The sequence below is a fragment of the Hypanus sabinus genome, chromosome 10 (genome assembly GCF_030144855.1).
Source record: "Hypanus sabinus isolate sHypSab1 chromosome 10, sHypSab1.hap1, whole genome shotgun sequence".
Lineage (NCBI taxonomy): Eukaryota > Metazoa > Chordata > Chondrichthyes > Myliobatiformes > Dasyatidae > Hypanus > Hypanus sabinus.
Window position 1 is genome coordinate 144,943,149 of NC_082715.1, and position 12,564 is coordinate 144,955,712.

Below are 12,564 nucleotides of genomic sequence, written 5' to 3' on the forward strand. Positions count from 1 at the left end.
GCTTTATTTTAAAGCAGAAATTCAGTTTTCTATCCGAACACGTCACTCCAAGGTGAAAAGGCAAAATTGACTCAACCCATTCACATACGGCATGCTCCCCAAGTCAGGTAACGTCCTTTTAAATCTCCTCTGCACCCTTTCTATAGTTTCCACATCCTTCCTGTCATGAGGTGAGAAGAACTGAGCACAGTACTCCAAGTGAGGTTTGACCAGAGTCCTATATAGCTGTAATATTTCCTTGGCTGTTAAACTCAATCCCACATTTGATAAAGGCCAATGCACCATATGCCTTCTTAACCAGCAGCTTTGAGTGTCCTATTGACTCAGGCCCAATCCTCCATATACAACTTACCCATAGTGGAGTAGACAACTATTGATATCACAGCTATTGCACTGTTCACTGTTGCTCGTCCCTTCTTGAATGATGAGGTTCAGACAGATACAAAAGTAGTAGGACTCGTATTAAAAGAACAGAAGAACAAATTATTATGGTAGCAGGAAATACACGTGTAAAAGTGCTGTTCAGTAGGTATAAGTGTGACACCACTACAAATTCCTAGATAGTGTGAAATAAGCCTCCAAGGTCTTCACCCGGACATATAAACAATAGTGTGGTCCCCATGATTTTCTGTGGATTATAAAGTGGGAGATGCTTCACATGAAGAAATTAAAATATGGAAGGAACTGGGAGCTTCCGGTAAGATGGCGGCGCAATTACACGCAGCACCCTCTTGGGGCCAGCCGCGGAGTATTTTTTTTCCCTTATTAAGTATGTCTTTATAAATAGTATTAATTCTTAACTCCAAGAACTACTTCTACAGCATGTCTATCGCATCAACGAGCTACTCACTGTTCGGACTAGCTGGCCAGGCGTCATGAGAACCTAACAGCGGTTCGGGAAAGGCGAATTAGCCGGTCAGGACGGCGAGAAGGTCGAATCGGCCGGTCGTGCCTGGCGTGAGGTCCAATCGGCCCACAGGGGCGGGAGAAACCAGATTCGGTTCGGAAGAGTAAGCCTGGGTAAAAACCGTGCTCTGCCTGCTACTCCGGAGCCGGAGTTGACGCAAAGGCGGAGTTTAGTGTAAATGTGAATGACTGTCTTCCGCTTTTGTTTTACGATCGGAAGACCCTGTTGGACATTGATTGCCTCAGGTCTGTTTCTCTTATTTGGTGAGGGATAGGCGGTGAGACGACAGTGTCAGTCGCCTAGAACTAGGCCTCAGTCCTCGGGCTTGCGTTGTAGAGTTCGGGATGGAAACAATGGCGGATTGGTGAAATTACCGACTGGACGGCCGGGAACCATGATATGCTTTCTTAAATTTGTTTTCTTACGAAACTTATTTTCTTTTTCTTTGCTCATCATTTTGATTGCGCGGGCATATTTTTGCACCTTGACCACTGGGGAAAGCTGCCTCATTCGGCTATATCCTTGTATGGTTTGAATAGCAATTAAACTTTATTTGATTTGAGTAGAATTTGAATGGGTCAAGGACAGTGGAAGTAGACAAACCAAATGTCTTTGTTCTTGCCATGTGCTTGAAGGAATTGAGGCTGCCATTTTGAGAAGCTGCTCTGTAACCACGATTTTATGAACTGTTTGATGAACTGGCTGTTGCTCTGGGATGACATTAATCAGATACATTAATCGTGAAGACAAAGAGATTCTGATAATGATCTGCTAAACTTTAGACATTCTAAGATGAACTGTTCATTATGTATGGTGGCAGATTTGCAGGAGTAAGGTCGTTATTTCAGCCAGTGTCTGGGTTACCGGGTTTTACTGGTTTGAACCAGAGTTGAATAGTACAAAAGAAGTCACCTAAGGCATGAAATTGTGTATCTCTTGGCTATATCCATTAGGAATCTTACACGGTTTAGTCAGATAACCATGAGACAATGAGATTGATACGCAACATTTGAAGTATAAGAATGTGGAGATTTGCATGCAAATCAGCAAGAACTCCAGAGACTAACAATTGCAAGGAAGACTCCCATGCTAGGGGCTCGGAGAAGAAGGATCTATTGAATGGGAAGAAAGCCAATGGGAGATCCTCTATATCAGTGTTATAAATTGGCAAAGTGGTCTGAATCAGTATTAGTTCTGAGCAAACAGTACAGCTCATGTTTAAGTCATTTAAGTCAGTTATGTTGGTGTTTGTGCAGAGATGATAAAATGCAATCTTCAATTAATTGCCTTACCTAGATCAATTGATAATAGTCAAAAATATTACTGAGGTGCAAAATAATTCTTTAATATTTACAGAATATTGCATTTAATATAGATAAAGACATATGTTGTTTTGAAAACTCTTTCAAAAGCTCTTTCATACTTTGGCAATATTAACAATAAAAACCAGCAATTTATATTCAGGGAGGGCGACATGTAGGTGCATCTGTAAGCTCAATGAACAAAATTATTGTTGTAGATGCAGGAGTCATTTGATATTTGCTCAGAACTCTATTAAGGCTCAGGTAAAAAATATATATTTTATATTCTGGAACACCCGAGTATATTTAGCAATCATCACCACAGCCACAAACTCGACATGCACTCTTTTTTCTGCCTGATTTCACAAAACAATCATAAGCAACTGCTGAAGTCAGCAACAACAGTTGCTTAAAATGTTAGCTGAGATTGTGCTCTGCTGGAGACAAACACTGCAGCTGAATTTATATTGGACCTAGAATAGATTGTCCTCGGGATGTTGTCAGTTTTTCGGGCACTCACTATATCCTGTGTGGCTAGGCCTTCCTTGACATTGCAAGGAGTTGGCTGAAAAGTTTCTTCTGTGATTGCACAATCTAATGAAGAGGCTGAGAAGAACTGAACATCTGGTGTTTCCGGCTGAAGGCAATTCAATCTCTGCTCTCTTGCTCATGTCCTGCTTTCTGACACAATGTTTTTGCATTCACCCAGTTTCACTATTTTTTTAGCTTTTAATCACAGGCTGTAACAGAAATTCAAATTTCTGATTTCAGCAGATGTTGTGGAGCATAGAGCACATTTAGAGGAACACCATTCCATAATATTCTTCTTCAATACATAAGCAGGTGTGTAACTGTTGTTGCAACTTCTCTTAGCTGACAATTAGCAGTCAAATTATCTGGAAATTTGTCTCTGCTGATTACCAAATTAGTTTGAGTCAAATTAGGGTTTGTCTGCCACATCAGCAACCTCTCATTCAATGTCAGCAAAATCAAGGAGCTGATTATTGACTACAAAGGGGGGAAACCGAATGTCTATGAGCCATTTCTAATTAAGGAATCATAAGAAGAGAGGGTCAGTAAATTCAAATTCCTCTGTGTTATAATTTCAGACCAGCAATTAAATTCCTCTCATTTCAGAAGATCTGGCTTGGGAATAGCAGGTAGGTGCCATTACAAGGAATGCACAGCAGTGCCTTTACTTTTTCAGAGGTCAGCAAAGATTCGGTATGACAGCTAAAAATTTGAAAACTTATTTAGATGTGTGGTGGAGTGTTCATTAACTGTTTGCATCATGGCCTGGTATGGAAACACCAATGTCCTTGAACGGAAAAGCCTCCAAAATGTAGTTGACACAATGCAGCCCATCACAGATAAAGCCACTGCGCGCATGAACAAGGAGTGCAATTGTAGGAGAGCAGTATCCATAATCAAGGACGCAGAAATATCCAGGGTATGCTCTCTTCTCGCTACTGCCATCAGGAAGGAGATACAGAAGTCTTGTGTCCCGCACCACCAGCTCCAGGACAGTTATTACACCTTAACCATTACGTTAATGAACCAGAGGCGATAACTTCACTCCACTTTACTCACCCCAATACTGAACTGCTTCCAAAATCTGTTGATCCACTTTCAAGAACTCAACAACTCACGCTGTCAATATTTATTATTTATTGTTCTTATTTTTATTCTGTATTTTCACAAATTGTCTTTGCCACATTATTTCTCCATTTACCTGTATGCATTTTCATTGATTCTACAGTGTTTCTTCATGTTTACTGTAAGTGCCTGCAAGGAAATGAATTCGAATGTAATCTTTTATGACATATATGTTCTTAAATAATCAAATTTACTTTGAATTTTAACTTTTGTCCTAGAAAAATGAATGAACGTCTACGTTACAAGTCATCACTGGGATGACATTTTACATACACATTTATTTCACTGAGACCAGTGTGACTTTTATTTAAACCCAGTCAACCTCTTCTCTATCAGTGTATTGTAAATCCAAAGTTTGATAACTTGACAACTTGGTGTACTTGAACAAATCCATCTATGAGAATCAGAGTTTCGTCCCAATGCAGGATCTCGATCCAAAACATCAATCATCCCGTTGCATCCCCTATGTTGCCTATTCGGACAGTCTTTCAGAAAAGTTTGCTCTGTTGCTCTTCATTTGTTGTTCTGCCATAAGACCAAAAGATATAGGAGCAGAGGTAGGCCATTCGGTCCATCGAGACGGCTCCACCATTCAATCATGGGCTAATCCAATTCTTCCAGTCTTCCTCAATCCCCTGCCTTCTCTCCATATCCTTTGATGCTCTGGCTAATCAAGAACCTATCTATCTCGGCCTTAAATACACCCAGTGACTTGGCCACCAAACCCACTCGTGACATCAAGTTCCACAAATTTACCACCCTCTGACTAAAGTAATTTCTCTGCATCTCTATTCTAAATGATGTCCTTCAATTCTGAAACCATGCAGTCTTGTCCTAGACTCCCCTACCATGGGGAATAATATAAAATCTGAATTTAGTTCATTCAGAAATTTGATCTTCTCTAGGTTTCATGTTCATCTGCACTCACTGGCACAAAACATACGTAGCAGACCTGTAGCGGGTAATGAAGGCTTTTCTCGTCGGATTTGCTGGCCTGTAAGTGATCGGCACAACATTATGGGTCGAACAGCCTGTAACGTGCTGTAGATTTCTATGTTCTATGAGCTTGTGCACACCGACCATATGTGATTTGCTTGCTATACGACACCTTACAGAGTCAAGTTTCCTAATATATTTTCACTTCTTCCCATTTGCAAATTCTCCAGCAACTTTGGCTCGCGGTAATGCACGCAGGTGCCGCCAGTTTCTGTAATGTACATAAGTATTTCTCATAGCTGCACGTTCCTGGGCTCATAACCTCTCGTTGTAGCAGTTTCTACTGTTTCATTCAACCATTCCTTTTGCAATGAACGAGCATATCTTTTGCGCTTAATGCACTTCGCTTCTTTGGAATTTGACAGGGTACTAATAAATATTTATAAAAATATAAATAAGCCAGTTCTAAACTCTGCAGACAAATCATCGCAAATCCCACGTTGTATATACCACTTTAGAAACAAAAATGTGATTGTGTACGATCGTAAAATGTACCTAACAAGCCAGCGAGGCAGAAGGAGACAACCCTTTGCGCGCAGTTTAAGTTCCTTTGTGCGCGAGTATCAAAAGATGCGTTCTCGCGCACATACCTTACAGAAAACGCTGTGGAGCAGTTTTGCATAATTCGCCGCGCAATTTCGATGAATCCCACTCGAACCTAACTGTCTTCGGTCATCAAAGTACCACAGAGCGGAATATATGAACGTTAGTAACATTGAAAACTAGCTGGCCTTTCAACCCTTCGGGGCTTCTTCCATGTATCGCTATTATGACTGATACCTAATTTGAATGTGGTGTTGTCACTCCTAAACAGTAGTTCCGAATCTCAGGAATTATTTGTACTCCTTCTGTGGCAAGTAGATCCCACCCAAATTCAGAGCATTGCAATTTTAGAAATATTGCACTCGGCTCCTTCAACCAACTCATTGGAATACATTGCAAATAGGTGCGGCTTAAGCACTGGTTGCTGCAATTATTGACTGCCTTGTCTTTACTTACTAGTATAAGATTCCTGTCGTTCAAGGTATTCTAATATGCCAGTATCTTGCCCCAGTTCCATGTGATTTATTTTTCTGCACTATACTACGAGGCACAACATTATTACAAACTATTCGCTTGTAATTTCCACCTCCTATCACCTGTAAAAAAATTGGGAACGGAGCAACCAGTGAATCCATTCCATTCACGTCCACTTACTTCAGAAATCATGGTTGTTTATTATCTGCTGTTATTCGGGATTTCGTCTGCGTTAATTTACCTAGCACTTCTTTGAACTTTAATCATGCCTCTCGATAGTCACACCTTTCAATGTAATTCCCCAAACTGTGCTCATCGTCATCATCATTATGTGCCATGTCATACGACGTGGTCGATCATAGTCTGTGACCATAATTGCTCTTGGCAAATTCTCAGAAGTGGTTTGTCATTGCCTTCTTCTGGGCAGTAACTTTATAGAACGAGTGACCCCAGCAATTAACAATACTTCGGAGATTAACTGCCTGGCGTCGTTGGTCGCAAAACCAGGACTTGTGATATGCTCCAGCTGTTCATACGAGCTTGGACGGTTCACGTGTCCCTAATGGGGGATGCTATAAGCAGATGCCGGTGCAACACCTTGCCCAAAGGTGACCTGCAGGGTAGCAGAGGGAAGGAGCGCCTAACACCTCCTCTGCTAGAGACGTTCCTCCACGACGCTGCCCAACGCTGTGATAGCGATGCCATTTCTTATACAGTAGTTTCCATTGCTTTCGTTTAGACGCCCGATATGATACTTTCTGAACATTCACTCCATTTGTAGGGGACGCAGGAATATCTGTCTCCCTACCTCTCAGCTCCTCTAGCTCCGTCACGCTCTCTTACCCGTTTACTTGCCCACTTTGGTGTCAACGTTAAAATCTTCGTACTTCCTGGCTTTAAAATGGTTCAATCTAATACCAAAAAAATAGTCAATATACAACCTGAAATCCTTACGCTTCACAGAGTCATCCAGAAGCAAGAAACCCCAAAGAATGAATGACAGTGACATTAGAACCCCAAAGCCCACTCAATGCAAAACAAACGCGGAAGCATCCACCCAACCGTCCCCTCTCCCCAGCTGCACCAACAGACTTACCACCCCCACCCTATAGCCAAAGCCTCCAAAGTGACCTTGATCTAGAGTTTCACTGTGTGCATTCTTTCAAGGAACTACTACCCCCAAGATTGTCTAAGAGAGAAAGCCTGGCTTAAGTACTTAAACTGCAGTTGAACGGAAATCTAAGATAATTGTTTTGAAGTTATACTGTGCCACTCTACTCTGCATAGCACGCGTGTTATTTTTCTGTATATCTTCAATGTTTTTTCTCATGCAACAATTTATTCGTTTAAACAATATGTGTCTTGACTGTGCATGAGCCCTTCCCCTGGAGCAACTGAAACAATTCAGCTACTCCCGTCTGAAGTAATATTTGGTTTCTATCTCTCGTATCTACAGCGAATCTGTTGTTCCTTCCTGTTTTATCATACGGTTTACCCTGATACATTCTACTATTTGCCTGTGCCGTTTCATTGTGTTTTTCTCTTTCCTTCCCTGAAGAGCTGGAACAGTGTAAATCTAAGACCAACAGTTCCGTGGTTTAGTGCAATGTGGGTAGAGTTTTGTATGAATAATTAATATGCAGTGACGTAACAATATCCGGTGTCACTCTAAACTTAAAATGCGACTTGGAAGGAGCACAGAACTGAACTTGTGTCGGAAAGCAACACATTCACCATGTCTGAATGGATTCGGTGTCTTGTCGCACTGGTGTTCTGTCTCCAACGTAAGTACAAGGCATAATCTATTATATCGCTTGCATTTCACTTTGCGTGCACGTTTAACAACTCTAAGATTAATTTCCATTTCCCCAGATACAGTAGCGGATTTTGTTTTGACTCAGTCCCCGACTATCTCAACTTCTGCGGGGAAAACTGTAAAGATCACTTGTACCATGTCAGGAGACAACATTGGTAATTACTACGCGAGCTGGTACTGGCAGAAACCCGGCAGCGCCCCTGTGTATGTGTGGCATCAAAGATATGGCAGAGCTTCCGGTATTCCAGAGCGCTTCACCGGTTTTGTAGACTCATCTAGCAACCAGATGGACTTAACCATCGCAAACGTGCAATCGGAGGACGACGCCGACTATTACTGCGCTGTAGATAGAGATTATGTCATCACTTTCGGAAAAGGAACCGCACTGAACTTAGGCAGTAAGTATTTTTTTTCTGCTAAAGGTCATTTTATGTTATTTCGGTTTCAAAACGCTGCTTAAGTTGACTCTTAATTGTTAATTGTTGGAATATTAGCTACTAAAGCATTCCTGAATTCGCTTAAATCGATATAGTGAGTTAGTTTAAAAGCGGAAAAATATTATCATTAATGTAGCTTTGCATGTATTGTCGAGTGAGCTTTTTAAGAACAAGAAATCAAAATGGCGCCTGATATTATTGATGGTGCCGAATCATGAAGAGGGCGTACATGCCATTTATTACCATGTTACAACAACGTAGCTTCAACTCCGATAGCAAACTGGAAAGTGAGTCCCAGATGCGTTGATCCGATTTCCCCAGCGAATGATGTGAGGCTGAAACAGAGCTACGGAAGTTACTGAGCTGAGAATGGAGAACAACTCTTCCTTCCTCCGCAATATGGACCAACGGCTTATCCAAACTACGTGTAACGTTCCCTCATTCTGTGCTTCAGAAACACGAATTATTCTAAACTCTGTTTTCCATTTCCCAATTTCATGTCGTCCTTTTCTCCTCTTATGTTTGTTGATTACATTTTCTCCCAGTTAAGAAATTACTTACTGTAAAAAAAACACCCTTGTTATGATATCATTCTCAGGGTTGCGCCAATTCCATGGCTCTTTTATTCGACCTTATAACCAGTTGCGAACTAATTTTCGCCATCCCTAAAGCACTCTATGTCGCTGCCGTTCTTTGTTCTTTTTAAAATATGTGACTTTGCCCAAATCCTGCTCCTCCTGTTTCAAGTATTGATGGGCTCTAATTTGGTTTTAATGTGTTACTCAGAACTGTGCTCAATTCTGGTCGCCTCACTACAGGAAGGATTTGGAAACCATAAAAAGGGTGCAGAGGAGATTTACAAGAATGTTGCGTGGATTGGGGAGCATCCCTTAAGAAAACAGGTTGAGTGAACTCGGCCTTTTCTCCTTGGCGCCACGGAAGATGAGAGGTGACCTGATAGAGGTGCATAAGATGATGGGTGGCATTTATCGTGTGGATAGTCAAAGGCTTTTTCCCAGGGCTGAAATGGTTGCCACAAGAGGACACGGGTTAAAGGTGCTGAGGAGTAGGTACAGAAGAGATGTCGGGGTAATTTTTTTACTCAGAGAGTGCTGAGTGCGTGGAATGAGCAGCCGGCGACGGTGGTGGAGGCGGATACGATAGGATCTTTTAAGAGAATTTTGGATAGGTACATGGAGCTTAGAAAAATAGAGGGCTAAGGGTAAGCCCCTAGTAATTTCTAAGGTAGGGACATGTTCGGCACAACTTTGTGGGCAGAAGGGCCTGTATTGTGCTGTAGGTTTTCTATGTTTACTATGACATGTTTTGATGTCGTTGAAAGCGCTTTATAAATGACTTCCTTTCATTAATTGTGAGACGATTAGGGAATCTAAGTTTCCTTTTTAGCCGATGTTATCTGACCATCAGTAGGTCCCATCTGAAACGGAAGTTCAAACAATGCCCGTGGTGATTCGAAGGAAATTAATAATTGACAAAGTCAGAGAGTGGAGATTTCAAGAAAACGTGGACACCAGATCGACTCCCTTCTGAACTGTTACATTTTAAGACCTCCGAGCTTCGTGCTGCCTTCAAGTGCTTTCCGGACTGTCTGATCGGCACGAACTGAAAACCCAACATGTAACGCTTATATTTTACCATTTATTCTCCGTGTGATTGTATGTAGAACATGAAACCCTTCGTGGACAGTGTGGCAAATTGCTTCAGCTCAGGCCATCTCCGAAATCACACTGAAAGCCTTAATGCCACGGTCACGTAACTTCTCTTTGGTAGGCGCAGATCTGAATATGATTTGTTTTCGGGGTACCCTGTCAGAATTTCTTTGTGATATGTTGGGGGGAGGGAATTCATGTGTATTGGGGAGGGGTAGGGGAGGAAAGAGATTAGGACGAGATAGGTTAAGCATCTCTAAGTAGTACATTTCCTCAACATCGTCGCTAGCTTGCATGAAGAAAAAGCAAGCTTGAATTTTCCCAGAGCTTTTCCAAAGGTAGTGAGTGCATTCAACACGGCAATCGGGGGGGGGGGGGGTGTTACAGACAGTTGTCTCAGAATTAGCAATATGTAAGCAAGTGTAACCCCCTGGGTCGACTCAGGCTTGCTCAGCTCGTTTCCGTCTAGGAGGAGCAGACTTCGGCCCCGCCAAACTGGGTAATCAGCTGGTGTGGATGCTGTGTGATGTCCCCGCCTCGCCCAAGAAAACAGACAGTACACCATATGCGAATAAATGAGTACAATTTATAAAGGTTACTATAACTAAGTGATTAATAACGATACAGTTTATATGAAGAAGAAATAAAGAAAAGGCGCCAAACTTATCAAAGTCCGAACCACTTCGTGCACAACCGTTGGAGCTCAGTTATTGAAGTCTTCTGGCCACCATTCCATCCCCTCCGAACTCCTCGACTCACAGCTTAGGACCATCCGAAGTGGTCAACCAAGCTCATCTAGCTTCATCTCCTCTCCTCGGAGCACCTCCTGGCCTCGGACTCCCGTTTGGGGTCCGTTCCTCGCCCAGTTTACAGCATCGCGCCCACTCTCTCTCAACCCCTCGCGCCGATCTCCCCAAAAGCCCGCCAACAATAGCTTACAGACTCAGAAGAAAGAACAACGTTAATCCCAATTGGTTTACAAAGGAATACAATTCTCGTTATCAGGAAATTTTAACCCAAACAAGCTTCCAGCACTCTCTCGCAACACAGAAGCATTCCTGCCTTTAACAAAACAAAGATGACAATTTGATTACCTACACAGTAACAAAGAAAAAAGAAGAAACCCCCTTTACACAAGGATATCATTTGTTTCGCTTTTATAGGATGGATAAAAATCCTGGAGTAAAAACAGATTATTTCCAGGAAATTAAATGTAGTATTGTCCGATTTGTTTAGAAGAAAATTTTATTTTTAAGGAAACAATTGCTTTTATTCCAGTAGCATCTGACTTTCCGAGTCTGGAGCCGTCTCCCCGAAGCAGATTCCGAATGTGACAGCATTGCTCGATATTTGGGGGGGGGGGGGTGGAATTTGCTTTGCTTGCTACGCTCTTCATTGGCGCCGTAGGAACTTTGTAAACTGTAACAAATAGTCCGGTCAGTAATTATCCAGAGATTTGATACGCTCAACTGTCATCAATATTAGCGTCTAATGGGAGGCAGAAACAAATTAATGATAGATTCAGCAACTTGAATTGACCCGAATGTTTTGGATTAAATATTACAATATACAATTTTTCCATTCAGCACGCTTAGGTGCTTATTCAAAATTCGTATATATTATTTGTTAAACCTAGTCTATATACATGTCGAAATTTGAATGCGTCAAAGATGATACAATTTTAATGTACACTGCAAGTTCCTTATTCATTTCTCCATTGCTCGCCGACCTTCCTCCTCTCAATATTTATTGCGAATTCCATTGAAACTTGCATAAGGTAAAGACAATGCATAAAATTGAAAACTCTACTGTTTCTTTGATTGAGGGAGCGGTTAATTTTGACATTTAAAGCGCCTGATGAGTTAGTATTTTCTTCGAAGAACGGGAAGATTTGATTTTGCTTTTTGTCACGTGTTTATATTCTGTAAATAGCCCAGATTATTGCATTTGCGGGCACCTCGGCTTCTATCGTTATGCAAATTCAATACATGAGGTTCCGATGGATAACGGTTTTCAAACTGATCTAGCGATATTGATGGACAACCAATAAAGAAAAACGTTTCAGCAAAGGTATAACTACTGGTCGAACAGCCTGTCAGGCAGCATGTGTCGAAGCAAATGCACGACTGTCTCTTTGCCTCTACAGATGCTGCCTGACCCTCTGAATTCTTAGTTAGTTCTTTTGCTGCAGATCACAGCATGTACAATTTCTCGTAGCTCCGAAGAAAGGCATTGCTATCAGATGTTAATCACACTCTGTAATTGATTGGCTGCTATTCATATTTTTTTCAGATCTGCGACCTCCCGTAGTGTCCGTCCTTGGACCCTCAACGGAAGAAATTCTGGGAAAAGGCACCGCCACACTGGTGTGTTTGGTGAGTGGGTTTAATCCAGCCGCTGTGATTATCGAGTGGACTGTGGACGGTAGTACGAGAAGGAATGGCGTTGAGATCAGCCAGACCCAGCGGGACGCGGATAACACGTTCAGTGCGAGCAGTTACCTGACTCTGCCAGCCTCAGACTGGAACTCACACGAGCTTTACTCCTGCGTGGTTAAACACGAGACTCGGACAACTAAAGCAAACGTCATGAGATCCAGCTGTATCTGATTCAAGCAATCTGTGTACGGATTCCTTACATTTGAAAATAAATGTCACGCTTCGACGTTGCCTGTTTGATTTTGTTGGATACATTTTTAGTCAAAGCAGATGAACAGTGATTACTTGAATGCATTGTCGGTACTGTGCCAGAGTAATTTCACAAG

At 41.9% G+C, this 12,564-nt stretch overlaps 1 protein-coding gene across 1 annotated transcript; it reads left to right on the plus strand.

Moving 5' to 3' along the window:
• Positions 1-7,598: 7,598 nt before the first annotated feature.
• Positions 7,599-12,451, plus strand: LOC132400363 (immunoglobulin lambda-1 light chain-like). The gene is made up of 3 exons (XM_059981312.1): positions 7,599-7,661; positions 7,750-8,091; positions 12,093-12,451. The coding sequence occupies exons 1-3, from the start codon at positions 7,613-7,615 to the stop codon at positions 12,407-12,409; spliced, it is 708 nt and encodes a 235-aa protein (XP_059837295.1). The 5' UTR covers positions 7,599-7,612; the 3' UTR covers positions 12,410-12,451.
• The last annotated feature ends 113 nt before the right edge of the window (positions 12,452-12,564 follow it).